The sequence below is a fragment of the Oncorhynchus clarkii genome, chromosome 1, assembly GCF_045791955.1.
Source record: "Oncorhynchus clarkii lewisi isolate Uvic-CL-2024 chromosome 1, UVic_Ocla_1.0, whole genome shotgun sequence".
In the NCBI taxonomy this organism is placed as follows: Eukaryota; Metazoa; Chordata; class Actinopteri; order Salmoniformes; family Salmonidae; genus Oncorhynchus; species Oncorhynchus clarkii.
In genome coordinates this window covers 75791279-75810457 of record NC_092147.1, presented here as the reverse complement: position 1 = coordinate 75810457, position 19179 = coordinate 75791279, and the positions used below count along the sequence as shown (strand labels likewise).

General features: G+C 42.5%; 1 protein-coding gene and 1 pseudogene across 1 annotated transcript; both read right to left on the bottom strand.

Moving 5' to 3' along the window:
* Positions 1 to 606: 606 nt before the first annotated feature.
* On the bottom strand, positions 607 to 10307 carry LOC139408638 (solute carrier family 22 member 15-like; annotated as a pseudogene).
* A 693-nt stretch (positions 10308 to 11000) lies between these two features.
* LOC139412549 (kinesin-like protein KIF11-B) lies at positions 11001 to 19179 on the bottom strand. The gene is made up of 23 exons (XM_071159281.1): positions 19065 to 19179; positions 18727 to 18835; positions 18428 to 18560; positions 18222 to 18319; positions 18006 to 18084; positions 17719 to 17904; positions 16861 to 16985; positions 16663 to 16753; positions 16275 to 16517; positions 16081 to 16176; positions 15874 to 15962; positions 15679 to 15766; positions 15375 to 15563; positions 15030 to 15237; positions 14767 to 14939; positions 14536 to 14661; positions 14284 to 14442; positions 13591 to 13730; positions 13164 to 13443; positions 12713 to 12935; positions 12454 to 12611; positions 12134 to 12238; positions 11001 to 12032 (listed from the first exon to the last, which is right to left on the bottom strand). The coding sequence occupies exons 2-23, from the start codon at positions 18801 to 18803 to the stop codon at positions 11922 to 11924; spliced, it is 3177 nt and encodes a 1058-aa protein (XP_071015382.1). The 5' UTR covers positions 18804 to 18835; positions 19065 to 19179; the 3' UTR covers positions 11001 to 11921.

Below are 19179 nucleotides of genomic sequence, written 5' to 3'. Positions count from 1 at the left end.
CCAGATGAAACAGGAACACAATAGGATTATCTTTAAACTACAACAAAAGTCACGGGATTGTCACCGTCTTAGTGGTTCTTCCTGGATAGCTCCTCTCTCTCGGTGGCCATCTTCCAGAGATAGTTTTCCCCTTCCCATTCTCTCTCTTATAGGGGAAGGAGAGTATGTCATTAGTACCTTCAGCTGTGCTTAATTGCCTCTGGTTACCTTGTCTCCCATGCCTTGTTGGGCTACTATCCGTGAGCCCAGCCTGCCCTCTGGTGGTCCTTCCACAATAGTCACTGATTTAGTTTGTGGCTCGTTTTCAATTGGTCCTCTTCAAACAAAGTGTCTGTAAAAGGGAAAACAAACCAACCCCCAAGATACAGAATGTTAAGCATTGTTCTTTTTAAGAGCATTGTAAATGTACATTTGGATAGGGCGTAACTAGTCATGTATGACCATCCTTCTCGTCCTGTCTCGACTATTGGAATTCTGGAGAACTTCAGTATTGTTTTCAGTGCTTGTATTTGATTGGATCTGAGTAGAAATTACATTCCCCCTCAGAGAGGCATTTCCTTTTTTTTTGTCTTTGTTTTTCTCTTGATTTTGTCTGTGTCTCTTTTCCTACCGTGTCAGCCAATGCTTGCTAGCCTGTTGAAAATCAGAAAACATTTCAGAAACACAAACCCTGTTCGGCGCTCCACCAATACAAAATATGTAATTGGTTTTGTGGGCAAGCCCTGCCATACTCCACTCCTTTTTATCTTTTTCCTGAGGAGAACTTCCCCAGGTCTTCAAACTACGTGAGAAGCCCGGCATCCGAGGCTAGGGCCGTAACTAACCCAATATGGTTTGGGGATTCGAACCGGAGACCTTTCGGTTACTCTCTACGCTCTTAACCGCTAGGCTATCTACTGCCCGCAAACCAAGTGCAGCACGAGCTTCAGGGGCTCAAGTGAATACCATACAATCTGACAGAAGGCAAAACAAAACTTCTATATACCACAATTTGAACACTTACAGAAAGCCCAAAGTGGTCCTTGTACTTGATAAACTACAATCCTGATGATTTCTTTGTCCATCATCATATTAATTATATTCTGCCGACGTACCGTAGAGGGCAAAAGAGGGGCCAGGATCCCTCCAACTCAGCAGGACATTGAGCAGACCCCAAGACCAGCGTTCCTGACATCAAGAAAAAGCAAAGAACGTAATCTTAAGTACCTCTTCAACATACTGTACAAAAACATATTGCATTTCGAGAACTTCAATTGAAATGCAGAAGTTCATTGAAGCCAAAATTAAAAAAACAGCGCCCTCTACTGTACTATATAATTTTGTGGGATCTGTTAGTGGGCTCTGTCTGCACTGCACTCACCTTTTAACAGTGGGTTACAGTTCAGTAGCGTAGACGCACACTGACGCACTGACCAACAGCTTTCCTAAAAAAAAAATCTAAAGAGGTAGCATTGAACACAGTCCCTAAATAATAAAGACAGGGTAACAAAGCTTTAAAAAAAACACATTATGAATAAAAATGTATATTCTGTCAGACTGTAGATGGGATGCCCTTACCAGCGTTTACTGGGATTAACATAGTGCATAGATATAACCCCAGAAAGCTAGCCATGTTTTCCTTCTCCCAGACCTAAAAACAAGCATACATTCTAACTGTCTAGCACAGGTGTGATGAGAATAACAGTCTTGTGAAACTATTACAATTAAACGTTTTTTATTTTTAACCACAAAACAAGACATGTATTCAGTGCACCACTGACACACTTCAAATCATAGGATATCATGACAGGTGGTGAGAATCTTACCACTGCTTGTTTATGAAATAGATACAGAGAGGGTAGGCCGGGAGCTCCACCAATCCATACATGTCAACACTGAAGCAGCGGTTCCCATCGTCCTCACTGGCCTTCATGATGAGCCCATTGTACACCAGGCTGCAGGAATACCTAGAGCACATCCAGAGACAGCGTCAATTTATGGTCATTCGTGTTTGCCGTCTTCAGTGTGAAAGGTCTTTAAAACGATGTATACTGAACTGAAAAGCATAATTGTGAGCTGTTGACACTGTCCATGTGCATGTTAATGACATGGTAAAAAGCGAGTCCCTTTGTGGTTTCCCAGTGGTTCAGGTTATGGTCTGTATGCTCACCAGACATACATGACACCACGGTCCTCCAGAGGAGCACTAGGTGGGTGACGAGACCGAGGAGACCAGGGCCATCGTTGTCCTAGTTACATCTTGACGAAGCCAGGACACCTGCGGAGCTTCACTTTGGCTGTGGCGTTGCCGTTCCCATTCCGCACGGCCATGTACTGCAGAACCTCCTCCGCCTGCTCCGTGTAATCACGGGAATACAGCCAGCGGGGAGACTCCGGGAGAGTCCTGCCTCAGCCCGAAAAACAGGAACAAGACAAAGACAGGTGACAAAAAGGGCATCTTGCCATTTGTTCTATCAGCAAACTGCAGTCTCACATATGGGGTCAAATGTATTGGGAAAGGTGTCAGTCAAGCCTTTAATGCAAAGGTCATATTAGCAAGGTCCCTGAAAAACACAAACACCAAAAACTAAATTGAAATAGTTGGGACAAAACACTTTCCAATAGTGCCAGACCACCATCTTATTTCACTTTGTTCCCTCTGACTCTTCTTTACTACGATTTACCCTTGTCGAATCCTAGTCCCACCCTCCTCCGTTACTGTAGCTGTGTCTGACAAACATCTGTCAGTGTCATGATGATTATTTGTACCTGTCATGGCCCAGTAGGCCTTGCCCACATACTCCTGAGTAAGCACGAAACAGACGAGGGACATTCCCCCATTCATTTGACCCATTAGCAGGCAGGACAACGCAAACGCCTCATAGCTGGGAGCAAAGGCTGTGGCATAACCAAAACAAAACATTGAAGAACAGAGCTGGGAGAGAGAGAGGCCGAGAGAGAAGCAGAGAGAGAGAAACAGTGGGTCAATCAAACAGAAAGTCAGTAGAAGAGCATATTATCAACGCACTAGCAGTCTACGGCCAATTGTTGTTGTTTTTTATGATGAATGATGAGGCCTAACCATATCTCTGAGATTTTTACCAGTGACACTACTATTAGCTGGGCTGAAAAGCAGACTATATCATATTAGCCTGTCAACTACTTCATAGGATATGGATTATGATCATAATATGTAAAGTTGTGAGCTTCATTCTCCTCACCTGTTAGGAAGACTGGTTTCCTTTCAATCTTGTCAGAGAGGGGTCCAAACAAACATTACCAACCAAGACCCCAGCGAAGAACAAAGAGCCTGCCAAACTGACCTTGTAAGCCTGTTGGTTTATAAGGAACCACTAAGAGAAAGGAAGGACAGAGACTGGAAGATGTCATTCATATATTTTCCAACGTCTAGAGTATTTGGAAATATGTTCAATTCCATACAAGTGTGAATGACACTACATTCTCAAGCACAGCACAGTTCCCATTGAATCATGAACAGTGGCCTCTCTCTATCGTGACGATAGAGTTGACGTCCTATGTAAATGTAACGTGTTTGATGAGCTCCTCATGGTTGGTGTAGTCACCTTGTTCAATGTGGTATTCTGGTACAGCTCCAACACAAGCAATGAGCATGCACTGGCATGCCATACACACCTGGAAAACAAAACCAAGCTGAGTGTCAAGCAAGTCATACAGGCCTAGCTAGCCAAGTGATCTATCCATCACTGGTATTTAGTTATCTGGTGCTTGCATTTACCTTTCACATATTCAGCAATTCAACAGCTTGAGCTGCCACTTTGTGGGGTTAACTAAGGGATGGGCTCAAATCCTCTGAACAGACTGACAGTCCATGAATTTGGCATGGTGGTTTTAAAAACATTTTAGATCCACAGCACACATTGTTTGTTTACAAACACTTAGATTGACAACAAAAACAAACTACAATCTTAGAGTTTGGGTTTTGATAAGATCAGCCCTTGATCATGAGTCATGACTCGCAATTCCATTACATCACACATAAGAGTCATTGGACAAAGGCGTCTTCTGTACGGGGGAGTTTTGTTAAGAGCCCCATAGGCTCGGCCTGAACATTGACATGCATCACTTGCGGCACGGTTTTGGAAACATAAAGACCTTGTCTTTCATATCAGCGAGAAATCTTTTTTTTAATACATACAGTTAAACTGATACACACCTTTATTGGGTTAGTGTTCCCTCGCGGCCATATCTCCATGTTACAGTGCATGCTTACAGAAGACAGACTGAAGACAGAGGAACCACTTGTGCTAATTAGCCATCTAGAATGCTCCGAACACCTGCGTGTAACGGAATAAAGCCTCCAGAAACGTGTTGTCACTGAAAACAGTCGGCTGTAACTGTGATAAAGCCGGTTGAAACAGTGGACAGTAAGTGTGTATTTTGCATTTGTGAAATTATTTTGATGGGATATGAAAGTAAAGGGCTTTATGAATCTGTTGCAATTGAGAATTGATTCATTTAAATGGAGTACTTTGCTGTTTTGGCTACCAGAGCCAGTATACCTGAAAATAACATACAATGCTTTAGAAAGTATTCATACCCCTTGACTTATTACACATTTTGTTGTGTTACAGCCTGAATTCAAAATGGATTAAACTATATTTTTTCTCTCACCCATCTACACACAATACTGCATAATGAAAGTGAAAACATGTTTTTAGAAGTTTGTACAAATTTATTGTAAAATGAAATATAGAAGTCTAATTTACAAAACTATTCGCACCCGAGTCAATACTTTGTAGAAGCACCTTTGGCGGCGATTACAGCTGTGAGTCTTTTAAGGGTAAGTCTCTTAGAGCCTTGCACACTTGGATTGTATAATATTTGCCCATTATAATATAAAAAAATATTCTAGCACTGTCAAGTTAATTGTTGATCATTGGGAAGACTGCCATTTTGAAGCCTTGTCATAGATTTAAGCCAATTTACGTCAAAACTGTAACTAGACCACTCGGGAACATTCAGTGTCGTATTGGTAAGCAACTCCAGTGTAGATTTGGCCTTGTGTTTTAGGTTATTGTCCTGTTGAAAGGTGAATTGATCTCCCTGTGTCTGTTGGAAAGTTTTCCTCTAGGATTGTGCATGTGCGTATAGCTGTATTCCGTGTATTTGTTATTTTTTTTTAACTCCCTAGACCTTGCCGATGACAAGAATACCCATAACATGATGCAGCCACAACCAAAATATGAAGAGTGGTACTCAGGGATGTGCTGTGTTGGATTCAGGACAAAAAGTGAATGTCCTTTTTTTGCAGTATTAACAAAGTGCCTTTGCAAACAGGATTCATGTTTTGGAATATTGTTATAACTCTGTACAAGCTTCTTTCTTTGTAGGTTAGTATTTTGAAGTAACTACAATGTTGTTGATCCATCCCCAGTTCTCTCATATCACAACCATTAAACTCTTTAACTGTTTTAAAATCACCATTGGCCTCATGGTGAAATCCCTGAGCAGTTTCTTCTTCTCCAGCAACTGAGTTAGGAAGGATGTAAAGTACTTAAGTAGGGTGTAAAGGGTGTAAAGTACTTAAGTAGGGTGTAAAGGACTTAAGTAAAAATACTTTAAAGTACTACTCAATTCATTTCTGTACTTTAGTATTTATATTTTTGACTCCTTTTACTTCAATACATTCCTAAAGAAAATAATGTACTTCTCACTACATACAATTTCCCTGACACCCAATAATACTTGTTACATTTTGAATGCTTATCAAGATAAATTCCCTGGTCATCTCTACTGCCTCTGATCTGGCGGACTCACTAAACACATGATTTCTTTGTTAATTATGTATGAGTTTTGAACTGTACCCCTGGCTATCTGTAAATAGATTTTTTTTTTTAAACAATAAAATAGTGCTTGAGTATATTTTAGCAATTACATAAACATTTGTATTTATTTGACCTTTATTTAACTAGGCAAGTAAGTTAAGAACAAATTATTATTTACAATGACAGCCTACCCCAGCAAAACCCTAAAACAGACGACACTTGGCCAATTGTGCGCTGCCCTATGGGACTCCCAATCACGGCTTGTGATACAGACCAGGATCGAACCAGGGTCTGTAGTGACGCATCTAGCACTGCTGCTGCTGATACTTAAGTATATTTAAAACCAAATATTTTTAGACTTTTAGTAGCATTTTTTAAAAAGTTTTATTTTTACCCCCTTTTCGTGGTATCCAATTGTTAGTAGTTACTATCTTGTCTCATCGCTACAACTCCCGTACGGCCTCCGGAGAGACGAAGGTCCGAAAGCCATGCGTCGTCCGAAACACAACCCAACCAAGCCGCACTGACAAGGATACTTTTTCCACAAATGATTAATACACCATCCAAAGCCTAATTAATAACTTCACCATGCTCAGAAATATTCAGTCAGCTTTTATTTTTTTACGCATCTACCAATCAGTGCCTTTCTTTGCGAAACCTCCCTAGTCTTTGTGGTTGAAATTCACTACGCGATTGAGGGACCTTACAATTATCTGTATGTGTGGGGTACAGAGAGGTAGTTATTCAAAAAGTATGTTAACCACTATTATTGGACCCGGAATGAGTCCGTGCAACTTATGTGATTTGTTAAGGACATTTTTTACTCCTTTACTTATTTAGGCTTCCCATAAAGAGATTGAATTTATTTATTTATTTCACCTTTATTTAACCAGGTTGGCTAGTTGAGAACAAGTTCTCATTTACAACTGCGACCTGGCCAAGATAAAGCATAGCAGTGTGAACAGACAGCAACAGAGTTACACATGGAGTAAACAATTACCAAGTCAATAACACAGTAGGGAAAAAAAGGAAAAACAAGTCTATATACAGTGCCTTGCGAAAGTATTCGGCCCCCTTGAACTTTGCGACCTTTTGCCACATTTCAGGCTTCAAACATAAAGATATAAAACTGTATTTTTTTGTGAAGAATCAACAACAAGTGGGACACAATCATGAAGTGGAACGACATTTATTGGATATTTCAAACTTTTTTAACAAATCAAAAACTGAAAAATTGGGCGTGCAAAATTATTCAGCCCCCTTAAGTTAATACTTTGTAGCGCCACCTTTTGCTGCGATTACAGCTGTAAGTCGCTTGGGGTATGTCTCTATCAGTTTTGCACATCGAGAGACTGAAATATTTTCCCATTCCTCCTTGCAAAACAGCTCGAGCTCAGTGAGGTTGGATGGAGAGCATTTGTGAACAGCAGTTTTCAGTTCTTTCCACAGATTCTCGATTGGATTCAGGTCTGGACTTTGACTTGGCCATTCTAACACCTGGATATGTTTATTTTTGAACCATTCCATTGTAGATTTTGCTTTATGTTTTGGATCATTGTCTTGTTGGAAGACAAATCTCCGTCCCAGTCTCAGGTCTTTTGCAGACTCCATCACTGAACTTCTGGAGAGAGTTTGCTGCACTGAAAGTAAAGGGACTGAATAATTTTGCACGCCCAATTTTTCAGTTTTTGATTTGTTAAAAAAGTTTTAAATACCCAATAAATGTCGTTCCACTTCATGATTGTGTCCCACTTGTTGTAGATTCTTCACAAAAAAAGACAGTTTTATATCTTTATGTTTGAAGCCTGAAATGTGGCAAAAGGTCGCAAAGTTCAAGGGGGGCGAATACTTTCGCAAGGCACTGTACATTGTGTGCAAAAGGCATGAGGTAGGTGAATAATTACAATTTTGCAGATTAACACTGGAGTGATTAATGAACAGATGGTAATGTACAGGTAGAGATACTGGTGTGCAAAAGAGCAGAAAAGTAAATAAATAAACAGTATGGGGATGAGGTAGGTAAATTGGGTGGGCTATTTACCAATAGACTATGTACAGCTGCAGCGATCGGTTAGCTGCTCAGACAGCAGATGTTTAAAGTTGGTGAGGGAGATAAGTCTCCAACTTCAGCGATTTTTGCAATACGTTCCAGTCACAGGCAGCAGAGAACTGGAACGAAAGGCGGCCAAATTAGGTGTTGGCTTTGGGGATGATCAGTGAGATATACTTGCTGGAAAGTGTGCTACGGGTGTTGCCATCGTGACCAGTGAACTGAGATAAGGCGGAGCTTTACCTAGCATGGACTTGTAGATGACCTGGAGCCAGTGGGTCTGGCGACGAATATGTAGCGAGGGCCAGCCGACTAGAGCATACAGGTCGCAGTGGTGGGTGGTATAAGGTGCTTTAGTAACAAAACGGATGGCACTGTGATAAACTGCATCCAGTTTGCTGAGTAGAGTATTGGAAGCTATTTTGTAAATGACATCGCCGAAGTCAAGGATCGGTAGGATAGTCAGTTTTACTAGGGTAAGTTTGGCGGCGTGAGTGAAGGAGGCTTTGTTGCGGAATAGAAAGCCGACTCTAGATTTGATTTTAGATTGGAGATGTTTGATATGAGTCTGGAAGGAGAGTTTACAGTCTAGCCAGACACCTAGGTACTTATAAATGTCCACATATTCTAGGTCGGAACCATCCAGGGTGGTGATGCTAGTCGGGCGTGCGGGTGCAGGCAGCGAACGGTTGAAAAGTATGCATTTGGTTTTACTAGCGTTTAAGAGCAGTTGGAGGCCACGGAAGGAGTGTTGTATGGCGTTAAAGCTCGTTTGGAGGTTAGATAGCACAGTGTCGAAGGAAGGGCCGGAAGTATACAGAATGGTGTCGTCTGCGTAGAGGTGGATCAGGGAATCGCCCGCAGCAAGAGCAACATCATTGATATATACAGAGAAAAGAGTCGGCCAGAGAATTTAACCCTGTGGCACCCCCATAGAGACTGCCAGAGGACCGGACCACATGCCCTCCGAATTGACACACTGAACTCTGTCTGCAAAGTAGTTGGTGAACCAGGCAAGGCAGTCATTAGAAAAACCGAGGCTACTGAGTCTGCCGATAAGAATATGGTGATTGACAGAGTCGAAAGCCTTGGCCAGGTCGATGAAGACGGCTGCACAGTACTGTCTTTTATCGATGGCGGTTATGATATCGTTTAGTACCTTGAGCGTGGCTGAGGTGCACCCGTGACCGGCTCGAAACCAGATTGCACAGCGGAGAAGGTACGGTGAGATTCGAGATGGTCAGTGACCTGTTTGTTGACTTGGCTTTCGAAGACCTTAGATAGGCAGGGCAGGATGGATATAGGTCTGTAACAGTTTGGGTCCAGGGCGTCTCTCCCTTTGAAGAGGGGGATGACTGCGGCAGCTTTCCAGTCCTTGGGGGATCTCAGACGATATGAAAGAGAGGTTGAACAGGCTGGTAATAGGGGTTGAGACAATGACGGCGGATAGTTTCAGAAAAAGAGGGTCCAGATTGTCAAGCCCAGCTGATTTGTATGAGTCCAGGTTTTGCAGCACTTTCAGAACATCTGCTATCTGGATTTGGGTAAAGGAGAACCTGGAGAGGCTTGGGCGAGTACAGCCGTTGAGAAATGTGGTGACCGTGTTACCTAGCCTCAGTGCAGTGGGCAGCTGGGAGGAGGTGCTCTTGTTCTCCATGGACTTTAGTGTCCCAGAACTTTTTGGAGTTAGAGCTACAGGATGCAAATTTATACGTGAATACGTGTTGACTCAAGACATTTCAGCTTTTTATTCTTGCAAATACATTTCTAAAAATGTATTACAAACAAAATTCCACTTTACATTGAGATAGTGTGGAGATCAGTGACAGAAATTATCAATTTTGAATTCAGGCTGTAACACAACAAAATGTAAAGGGGTGTGAATACTTTCTGAAGGCACTAAGGTCCTTGGGCCAATAAGGAGTAATGGTAGGTTCATTAGGAGTACATATTGGGCTATGGTAGGATGAGAGTTATATTCTTCAAAAATTAATTAGTATAATTGAAATGGCCATTGAACAGCGGGAAATCGTGCAGACTGTGCTGTAGCGTTAATGCTTATGCAAATGACTGGAGAGTTAACTAGTTAGCTAAGATTCAACAAGATGCTTCTGGGATTTCATTATCTCTGGCAGAATAACATTAGCAGCGACGGATATACTACTATCTGGCTTTCCCTACTTAGTATATGTAAATTGTTCAAAGGAAATGAAGATAGCTAGCTAATACAGCTAGCTAGTTATAAAGCAAGGTGAAGGTAATAAATTAGCTAGCTGGAGTGGCTTTTTCTATATGACGGCGCGGCGTCATATATAGGGTTAGGGTGGCATTATGTTATAATACATACATAGCTAGTAATAATTCCATTTAGCAGATGCTTTTATCCAAAGCAACGTATGTCCTCCAAAGCAAGGGACGTTCATAAAACAAACCTGTTGCAACACAAGAATCAACACGATCTGCTACTGATACGATCAAGCGGAGGGTCGAACTAGGCAAACTTTTCGCAGACGTGGATTGCTATCGAATTTATCTAGGAAAGCTGATTGTTCAAGGAGACTGGGGAACCAAAAAAAAAAAAAAAAAAGCGCATACTGCTGGATATTTAACTTCAGGACAAAATTGAATGGTCTAAAACAGGTTTCTCCAACCTTGTTCCTGGAGAGCTACCGTTCTGTATATTCATTCCAATCCTAATCCAACACATTATTCTAACAATTAGCTGGTTGATAAACTAAATCAGGTTAGTTACAACTGGGGATGGCGCGAAAACCTACAGGAGGATAACTCCAGGAATAGCGTCAGTCTAAAATAGACTAATTCCGCCTATACAGGCGATGCTAAACAAACGCGCCAAATCAAAGCACATTTGTCTGGAAAACGTAGCTATATTAGTCGGAACTAGGAAACTCAGAAATGTCCGCCTTACTATCTGGGTGTAGTTACACCAGTTTCTAAACCCAAAGGCGCAACATCTTGATACTTCCGGGAACGCTTACGAAGCAGACCTGGACGATGTTTGTGTTTAGAATAGTCAAAGAGAAGTGAAACATCCTTCCTTATTTTCGGATTTTGTCGAAATCTTAAGGCACAACCTAGATTCGAGCCAATCTGTTTAATTGAACCTGTTTTTACGCCAACCCCGTGAGTGACAAAATGACACGTTTACATTTGTCAAAACAACTTTAATAAATCAAAGGTTTGAACCAATGAATAGTAAAATGACAGAAAAGGGCAGTTCCACAAATAACTTTGCACCCCTTTGTTTTAAGTAGAAATTGTGCACAAATCCTCATTTTAAAAGCATGTTATATTAGAATGAAGTGCCTTTAATATAGAACAGAAGATTTTCTATGAATAAAGACTTGTCAAAATGCTGATTATTGGCACTTTAGCATCTCCCTAGAAGTCGGAGTATGCAAAGGACATTTTAACCAACATCTCATGTTTACCACCTTTAGAAAGCCCTATTTATTGTTGCTTTATAAGTCATTTCTGAATGTAATTACTTACACATTAAGGTATAAAAAAAGTTCCTGATTTGAAGGTAAACCCTTTCACGTGAATAACTTGTTTTAATATGGTGAAACTACTCCTTTAAAAAAGGTGCAGTATGCAGAAATCTGCCATTTCCTGGTTGCTAAAATTCTTAGTTTACCTAATTTCAGTTTGCGACAAAACAAGCAATGTATAGTGTACAGAATCATTGTACCATCTAAACCGCTGTGAAATATATTTCAATAACCAAAAATATTGTATTTTCAGTTTGAAGCTGGTGTACAAAATCAAAACACCCAAAAAACAAAACAGGTAGCATAGAACAGATCTATTACTTTTTACTTGCTTTCATTTTGAATGACAGATCTATAACATTTCTATTGGAATTTGGTCAGGTCCATATTGCAGCCTAAAATGTTTTTCTAAATAAACACTGAACATCTAATGGTTAAATCATGGGGTAAAAGCAGGTGCGCTAGTTCTACCCTTTTTGGCCATTGACTGATTTGTGGTGGATAACGGAGTGGATGGAGCACAACATCAACCGTGAAACTCGTGGAGGGGCTAACATTTTTGAAAATCTAGAACTAGTTCTGACACCTGAGTGGTAACTTTGACCTGACCGGCGTTGCCTGAGTATCATTATCTACCATCTTGTTACGATTAACAGATTTTTCTTTCTTGCCGGCCTTCTTTTGCTGAAAGAAAAGAGAACATTACAATCAAACAATGTCATCTATAGCTGGGACTGGGAGATGACAGTACTTAACCAAACAGAGAAACACCAAAGTAATCTTACCTTGAAGAACGGCACTCTCCCGTTCTCGTAGCACATGAGGTTTTCGTCTATGTAAGGCGTCTCAGTGACGTAGCCATAGCCGCTCACCTCATCCTCCAGAGAGTCCTATGGCAACAGTCAGGTTAAAGCTACTCTGTACTCTCTGAAAGTCACCCTTATCGTTGTCATTACATGTCATACATGCTGAACAGTCAAGATCAGTCAAAGTTCATAGTCTGTACAGTTGACTTCATGTAATCATGTCAATGTAATCTGCCATACAGCCCCAAACCCACATGACCCAACCAGGAAACACTGGGCTCTAATTTTCTGAAGTGTACCTGATCAACCTGCTTCTCCTCCTCCAATGCGTCACACTGGAACAGGGCCGTCTGCAGCTCCTCCTGCTTGTGGCAGAGGTTCTCCAGCAGTTCTGCTCTGCTCTTCGACTTGGCCAGGAGACGAGGGTACACAAAGTCCCTTCTCCGAGGAGTTGCACCTACCATAACAAATTGAAGGAAACATGACAGGTCAGTGACTCAGACAAATATGTAGAAAAGAAAAAAAGCCAGATTAACATTACATCCATGTCAGGCTCACCAGTTGGGATATCCTGTAGGAGTTCATCGCTGAGGAAGCTGTGGACACGGGCCAGGCCATCCTCCAAGTGGGCCTTGAGTTCCGTCTGGTGGTGTTCCAGGGTGTTCTGGTCCAGTGACGTCTGCTCCTTCATGGACCCCAGACCCTCCTTCACCATCTTCTGCTGCTGCTTCAGCTGCCCACTCACTTCCTGGACTCTCTCCTCACAGCTCTGCTCCACTCTCTGAATCACACCAGAGAAACACAGGTTGAGATTTCAGTCATAATGATTTCAGACATGTAAGAAGCTGCGCAGGGATTTCAAAGCTAACCAATTTTGCAAAACAAAAATTGCAGTGCCAGAAAAACTGTCAAGGGCTAAAAAAAAAATACTTAGTACTCCATTTCATACACCAACAAGTATCCGTTTGAGGTAAAACTGCACAACAATCTATCCGAGTGTATAGTTTACCGTTAGCAGGGTATGAGCAGAGGCGGTTTGGTCTCTGATCAGGGTGAGCTGAGCCTGGGTCTGGGAGTCAATGCCATCTTCGGTAGAGGCACACCACTGCAGACTCTTCTCACCCAGCTGGGTCAGAGAGCTGTGCAGGTGGCTGCAGTAGCCGGAGGACTCGTCCACTGTGCGCATGGCCTCCTGGACAGTCTGTTGGACCTCAGAGATCAAGCTGGCAGTGGTAGACTCTAGACGTTCCTTTTGGGTGGCGGTCTGGTTCTCAGACACAGTGCATCTCCTGGAGAAGGGCAGCAAAGTTAGTGGCTCTGCCCTGGCAAACATATCAGGTGAAAAATATGCAGATTCAAATGAACAAAGCCCACACTATGGACAGAAATCATTAGACATGTCAATGGCCCAGTTAAGACAGCCCAGTTGCACTTACGTTTGAAGGGTCTGCTGAAGGGACTGAACAGGGAGCTGCAGGGCGTCGGAGGCATTCATCAGGCCGGCATAGTTATTCTGGGTCTCCATGGCCAGGAGGTTGAGCTGGTTCTGCAGACACTGGATCACCTGGGTCATGCCCTGTACGATCAGAAACAGAAGGGATGTCACAAAGTCAGATAGAAAAGCACACTTGTTGACCATACAGCCTTGATAGTGAGAATGACAGGGGTTTTCATTAACATTTAAATGTTGAACAGGGACTGGATCAATGGCATCAAAGCAGAGTAGACCACTGCAAGAGCAACACTTTTGTGAATCTCAAGGGGTAGTATTACTTTGCAATGATCTGAAAAAGAAGACAAGATAAGTAAGAGGGTGATGAGAACACTTTAAACTAGGGGTGTCAGACAAATTTAGTCCCGGGGGCCACATTGAAACACTGCTGTCAACATTTGCTCAAAACAATAGTCCATCGTTTTTGTAATTTCATGCTCTCTCACTGTCTAGGTTTCATTTGTGATGATGATTAGCAAACTGGACCCAGTGAACTGAACGTTGGTCCATTATTTTGACAGTTTCGATTACATTTTAGTCATTTTAAAATATATCGATATTTTCCCATGGCCTACAAGCCGTAGCTTTGACACCCCTGCTTTAGACTACACAACACCAAGCAGATCCCAGGCCGTACCGTCTGGTGCTCCTTGTCTGCTCTGCTGATCTGTTCCTTCAGGTTGTCGTGCTCAGTCTTTAGGGAGCCGAGACCTTCTGTTGCAGTCTCCCTCAGGGTAGCCAGGTCCTGGGCATGGCCACTGAAGAACGACGCCGTCTCCACCTTCATGGACTCCATCTGGGGAAAAGGAATTCACGAAGTTGTCCATCATGTATACTCAAAAGTATTTTGAGAACAGTATTGTGCATTATTTCAGCCAGCTTCCCTTACCTTAGCTGCCAGGGCATGGTGGGTCTCCAGTGTCTTCCTCAGGTTGTCATTCATGGCCATGACAGCACTCAGACCAGGCAACACCTGGGCCACAAGGACCTCCTCAAGCTCCAGCTTATGCTCCTCCTGTTAACCCAGGATTGCATTTATCATGAAACCTCTCCCACCTCTTCATACAGATTCATGCAACAAAAAAAATAGAAAAGATCAGACGAGAGCTTCATTTCTTACCAAAACCTGGTGCAGACTGTTTTTAGCCTCCACACACAGCGTCTCCTGCTCCATCATCTTAGCCTGACACTTGGTCATGCCATCAGCAACCAGGTCTTTGATGCTGCAGAAGGACGTGGCTACAGTAGCCATGGATCCTTTGAAAACTTTGTTGTTGACTGCGAGAAGACCCTCTGAGGGGGAGAGTAAAAGACTAAATTGGATATCAAATTCTATGATGCGCTCATATCACTCAAAGTACTGAACCATTTCAAGCTTCTCACCAACTGAGGTTTTGTAGGAGTCCAGCATGCCCTGGTGCTTGCTGTGCTGGTCTTCTACAGATTTCTGCATCTGGCTGAACATAGCATCCATGCAGTCTGCGAAACTCATCTGGATCTCAGAGTTGTGCTCCTCAACCTTTTTCTTCCTCTCCAGCTTCGCATGCAGGCCAGACACGTCTTTGGTGCTTTCGTCAACAGTTGTCAGCAACTGGGATAACATTAACTCATAACTTTAGACTAAAACAGTTTTGAATATCCTGTACATACATACTCAAGTGTAATTTTAGTTGTTTAGTAGAAGCCCTTATACATTGTCCTAACTGGTCGTAATGATGTCACCCTAACCTTGTCTGCAGTGGTGTACAGTTTCTCCTCGGTGGTGGCCAGCTCAGACACTATAAACTCCTCCTCAGTGAGCTTCTGCTTGGTCTTCTGCAGGTCCCTGTGAGTCTCCTGCAGCTTCTGGTTTTTCTCCTCTAGGTCATTGGTGCACTTGTCCAGCTTCTCCTTGCGATCCTCAAACAGCTCTGTAACCTGGGGAGGAGGGATGGTTACACATGTTTGATGAGTCAAGTGGAGCCGGTAACCATGGTGCTGCTCATCCAAAAACAGGAAGTAAAATATGAGAGTACTTTCTAAATAAGCTTACGCTCTTCAGTTCCTCCTCCACTGCAGCAATCTTCTCTGTGTATTCAGTTATGTGATCCTCTTGGGAAGATATCGCAGCTGCCATGCTCCTAAGGGGATTAATGAAATATACTTTCTCCTTTTGAAGGGATTCAGACTTTAGAAATAAACATTTGATTCATACACAACATTTGTGTGTTGTACAATGGGCATTTACTCATAGTTCTCAGATGACAGATACACTCCATTCTTGTCACGAGTGGCAGCCAAATCCCGTTTTAGACGCTCAATTTCCTCTGTGTATTCCTGATGATGAAATTCAATATTTTCAGTCCAGATGTTTTACCACAAATAAAATACACATGCTTAAAGTAAACAGCGCATGCATACTCAAATTGAGATGTTTTGTTCTGTGCTTATATACCTTGATAAGAGTTCTCTTTGTCAACTTCTGGTTCACCTCAGGCTTGTTCATGATGTTCTTGGCCCTGTTGGCATAATCCAGTGTGCTCAGAGTTTCCTGGGGATTTCATGAAACAAAAAGTTGAGTATTGATCAAATTAGATATCAATCTAGACATTGGTGCCAAGAGAAAATAACAAAGCCAGACAAACACACCTCCAAGTTGATGGAGGCTGGTGAAACTGTGGCAATGATGGAAGTCTTAGTGCGGCCTCCCAATGAGTCCTGGAGGATGCGGGTGAGTTTGGACTCCCTGTAGGGCACATGAGGCCTCTTCTCCACCAGTGCAGTGATCACCCTGCCCAGTGTCAGCAGAGACTGGTTGATGTTGCCAGCCTCACGCGCCCGCTTGTCCACAGCCCCGGACCGACCGATGTTCTCACTGCCAGCAAGGTCAACCTACAAGGTGAGGGTCAGGTTAGCTAGAATTCTTGATGGCAACACAAGCAGGTGCACATACAGGTCAAATGTGCTATCCATCTTTGTATGTCACTGGTAAAGCGTGCATGACAATGCATTTGTAGGTAATACCAGTTAACCATACCAAGTTCAGTTTTCCAATCTTGACCAGTTCCTCTCCATCAACAGTTATCTCCTTCATATGAATTGTGACGGAGAACACTGAGTGAGAGCGGCTGAAAAACAAAAAGGGGCAGATAAATACAAACAAACACTCAACTAAACATTTATACACTGTGGTTTAGTATGAGACAAGTTTATTTGGTCAGACATGCAGGTTTACCTGGAGTACGCATTCATGAGAGTGGAGGCAGTTTTCCTCTTGGCAGATCCACGCTCCAAAATCTGGTAAACCTCATTTTTGTTGTGTACTGTGATTTCTTCCAGGCCCTTGATGATAACACCCCTCTGAAGGACAGAAATTAATTATAGATAGATATAGATATCCGGGAGTTGTAGCGATGAGACAAGATAGTTGGACTAAACAATTGGATACCACGAAATTGGGGAGGAAAAGGGGTTAAAAACTATATATATATTTTGAATTTTACCCCTTTTCCTCCCCAATTTCATCGTATCCAATTGTTTAGTAGCTACCATCTTGTCTCATCGCTACAACTAGCAGGAGAGACGAAGGTTGAAAGTCATGCGTCCTCCGATATGCAACCCAACCAAGCCGCACTGCTTCTTAACACAGCGCCATCCAACCCAGAAGCCAGCCGCACCAATGTGTCGGAGGAAACACCGTGCACCTGGCAACCTTGGTTAGCACGCACTGCGCCCGGCCCGCCACAGGAGTCGCTGGTACGCGATGAGACAAGGACATCCCTACCTAACCCGGACGACGCTAGGCCAATTGTGCGTCGCCCCACGGACCTCCCGGTAGCGGCCGGTTACGACAGAGACTGGGCGCGAATCCAGAGTCTCTGGTGGCACAGCCGGCACTGCAGCACAGCGCCATTAACCACTGCGCCACCCGGGAGGCCCAGAAATTATATTTAACCTTCAAATGCATGTTTTAATATGACCATTAGATTAAGAAAATCACCCTGGGGGGGGGGGGGGGGGGGGCAGCAGTGACATGTTGACAGACACGTGTAACTCAACCCATTAGGTACGTACATAAGAGACTGGTTAGTACCTTGTTACGTGGATCATCAAACAACTGAAGACGTTCAGTGACGTCAGGAAAAGGACTCAGCAGGTCAAACAACTCTTCATTGTAGATCTCCAGCAAGGAAACCTTGACAGAAAACTCTGTCCCACTTTCAGACAGCTTCTCAAATATCTGATGAAGTGTCCGGGGAATGATACCAGCAAGAGGATCCTGAAAGAGTCCATTCAAATCACAAATACTGAAAACTATTTTTTTTTATTTTATTTTTTTAAATAAGTTAATTGACAGATCTGATACAAGTTATGTTATACCTCTTCCCATGTAAATTCTTCATTTGGAGATCTTTCTCCTTCCATTGTAAAAGTCTTTCCTGTTCCCGTTTGGCCATACCTAAATGACAGAAAGAAAATATTTAGTCAAAAACATGTACAAAATTGACAATCACCTTCAGTAGCAGGTGTCAGCTTCAAATGGCTAAATGTAACCTTGTGGACATGCCACTTAATCCCTGCTTAGGTAGTACTTACGCAAAAACTGTACAATTGTATCCACCTATCACTTCATCCAAAATAGGGCAGACAACACTCTTGTAGACATCAATTTGCTTGGCAGATGGACCAAACACCTGAGACGAGGGTTTGATAACATTTAATTTGCACATTAGGAACAAATGACATTGCAACCCAAGTATAGTGGTTTGTCCAGTTTAGACAAAGAACGTTACATTAGTTACCATATCAAAGGTGTACGTCTTCCTAGCTGCCTTGTCGCCAATCCCCCCCGTTCGCACATTGATCTCTTTTCGATTTTCTACTGTGTCAATGACTCCATGGGCGGCAGACTTGCGTTCCGCATTGTTGAAGGGTCTGAAGAGGCATGGGCAGAGAAGTTAGCAAGACAACATTAGACTAACTAGCTACTGTTGCTGTGATAAACACTGATGTTCTTGTCCATTTAGCTAGCAAGTTAATTAGCTACGATCAAGTTGCTTTTAGTCCCAACTCCCACTGGTTTCATACAAATTTAGTTTACCTGCATCTCACAACGACTTGAATATTTCTCCCCTTCTCATCCTTTTTTGCGACACTGAACGAGTTGTGCGTAGACATGTTTGCAGAACACTCAATACTGTAAACGTCAGCTGTAACACACAAACAGTTTCCCACATTAAAAAATAAATGTATTAGCTAGATAACATAGCCCCTACTAGTCAGCTAACATTAACGTGAGCCAGCTAGCGTTAACCAAGATAACTGCCTACGTTACTTAGAAAGTTAGCTACCGTTAGCAAATATTGTGATATACCAAAAAAAACGCTAACTACTGGAAACGAGCCCCAAAATTGTCTTTACCAAGTGATGAAGTCTTACCTCTATTCTTTCTTTTGAACAACTATCTTGTAGATAAGTAATTTTAAACAAATATGACTTCCGTCACCGCTGGCGCTCTATCGTGCGGAATTTTCAAACACAACTTTAAATGTTC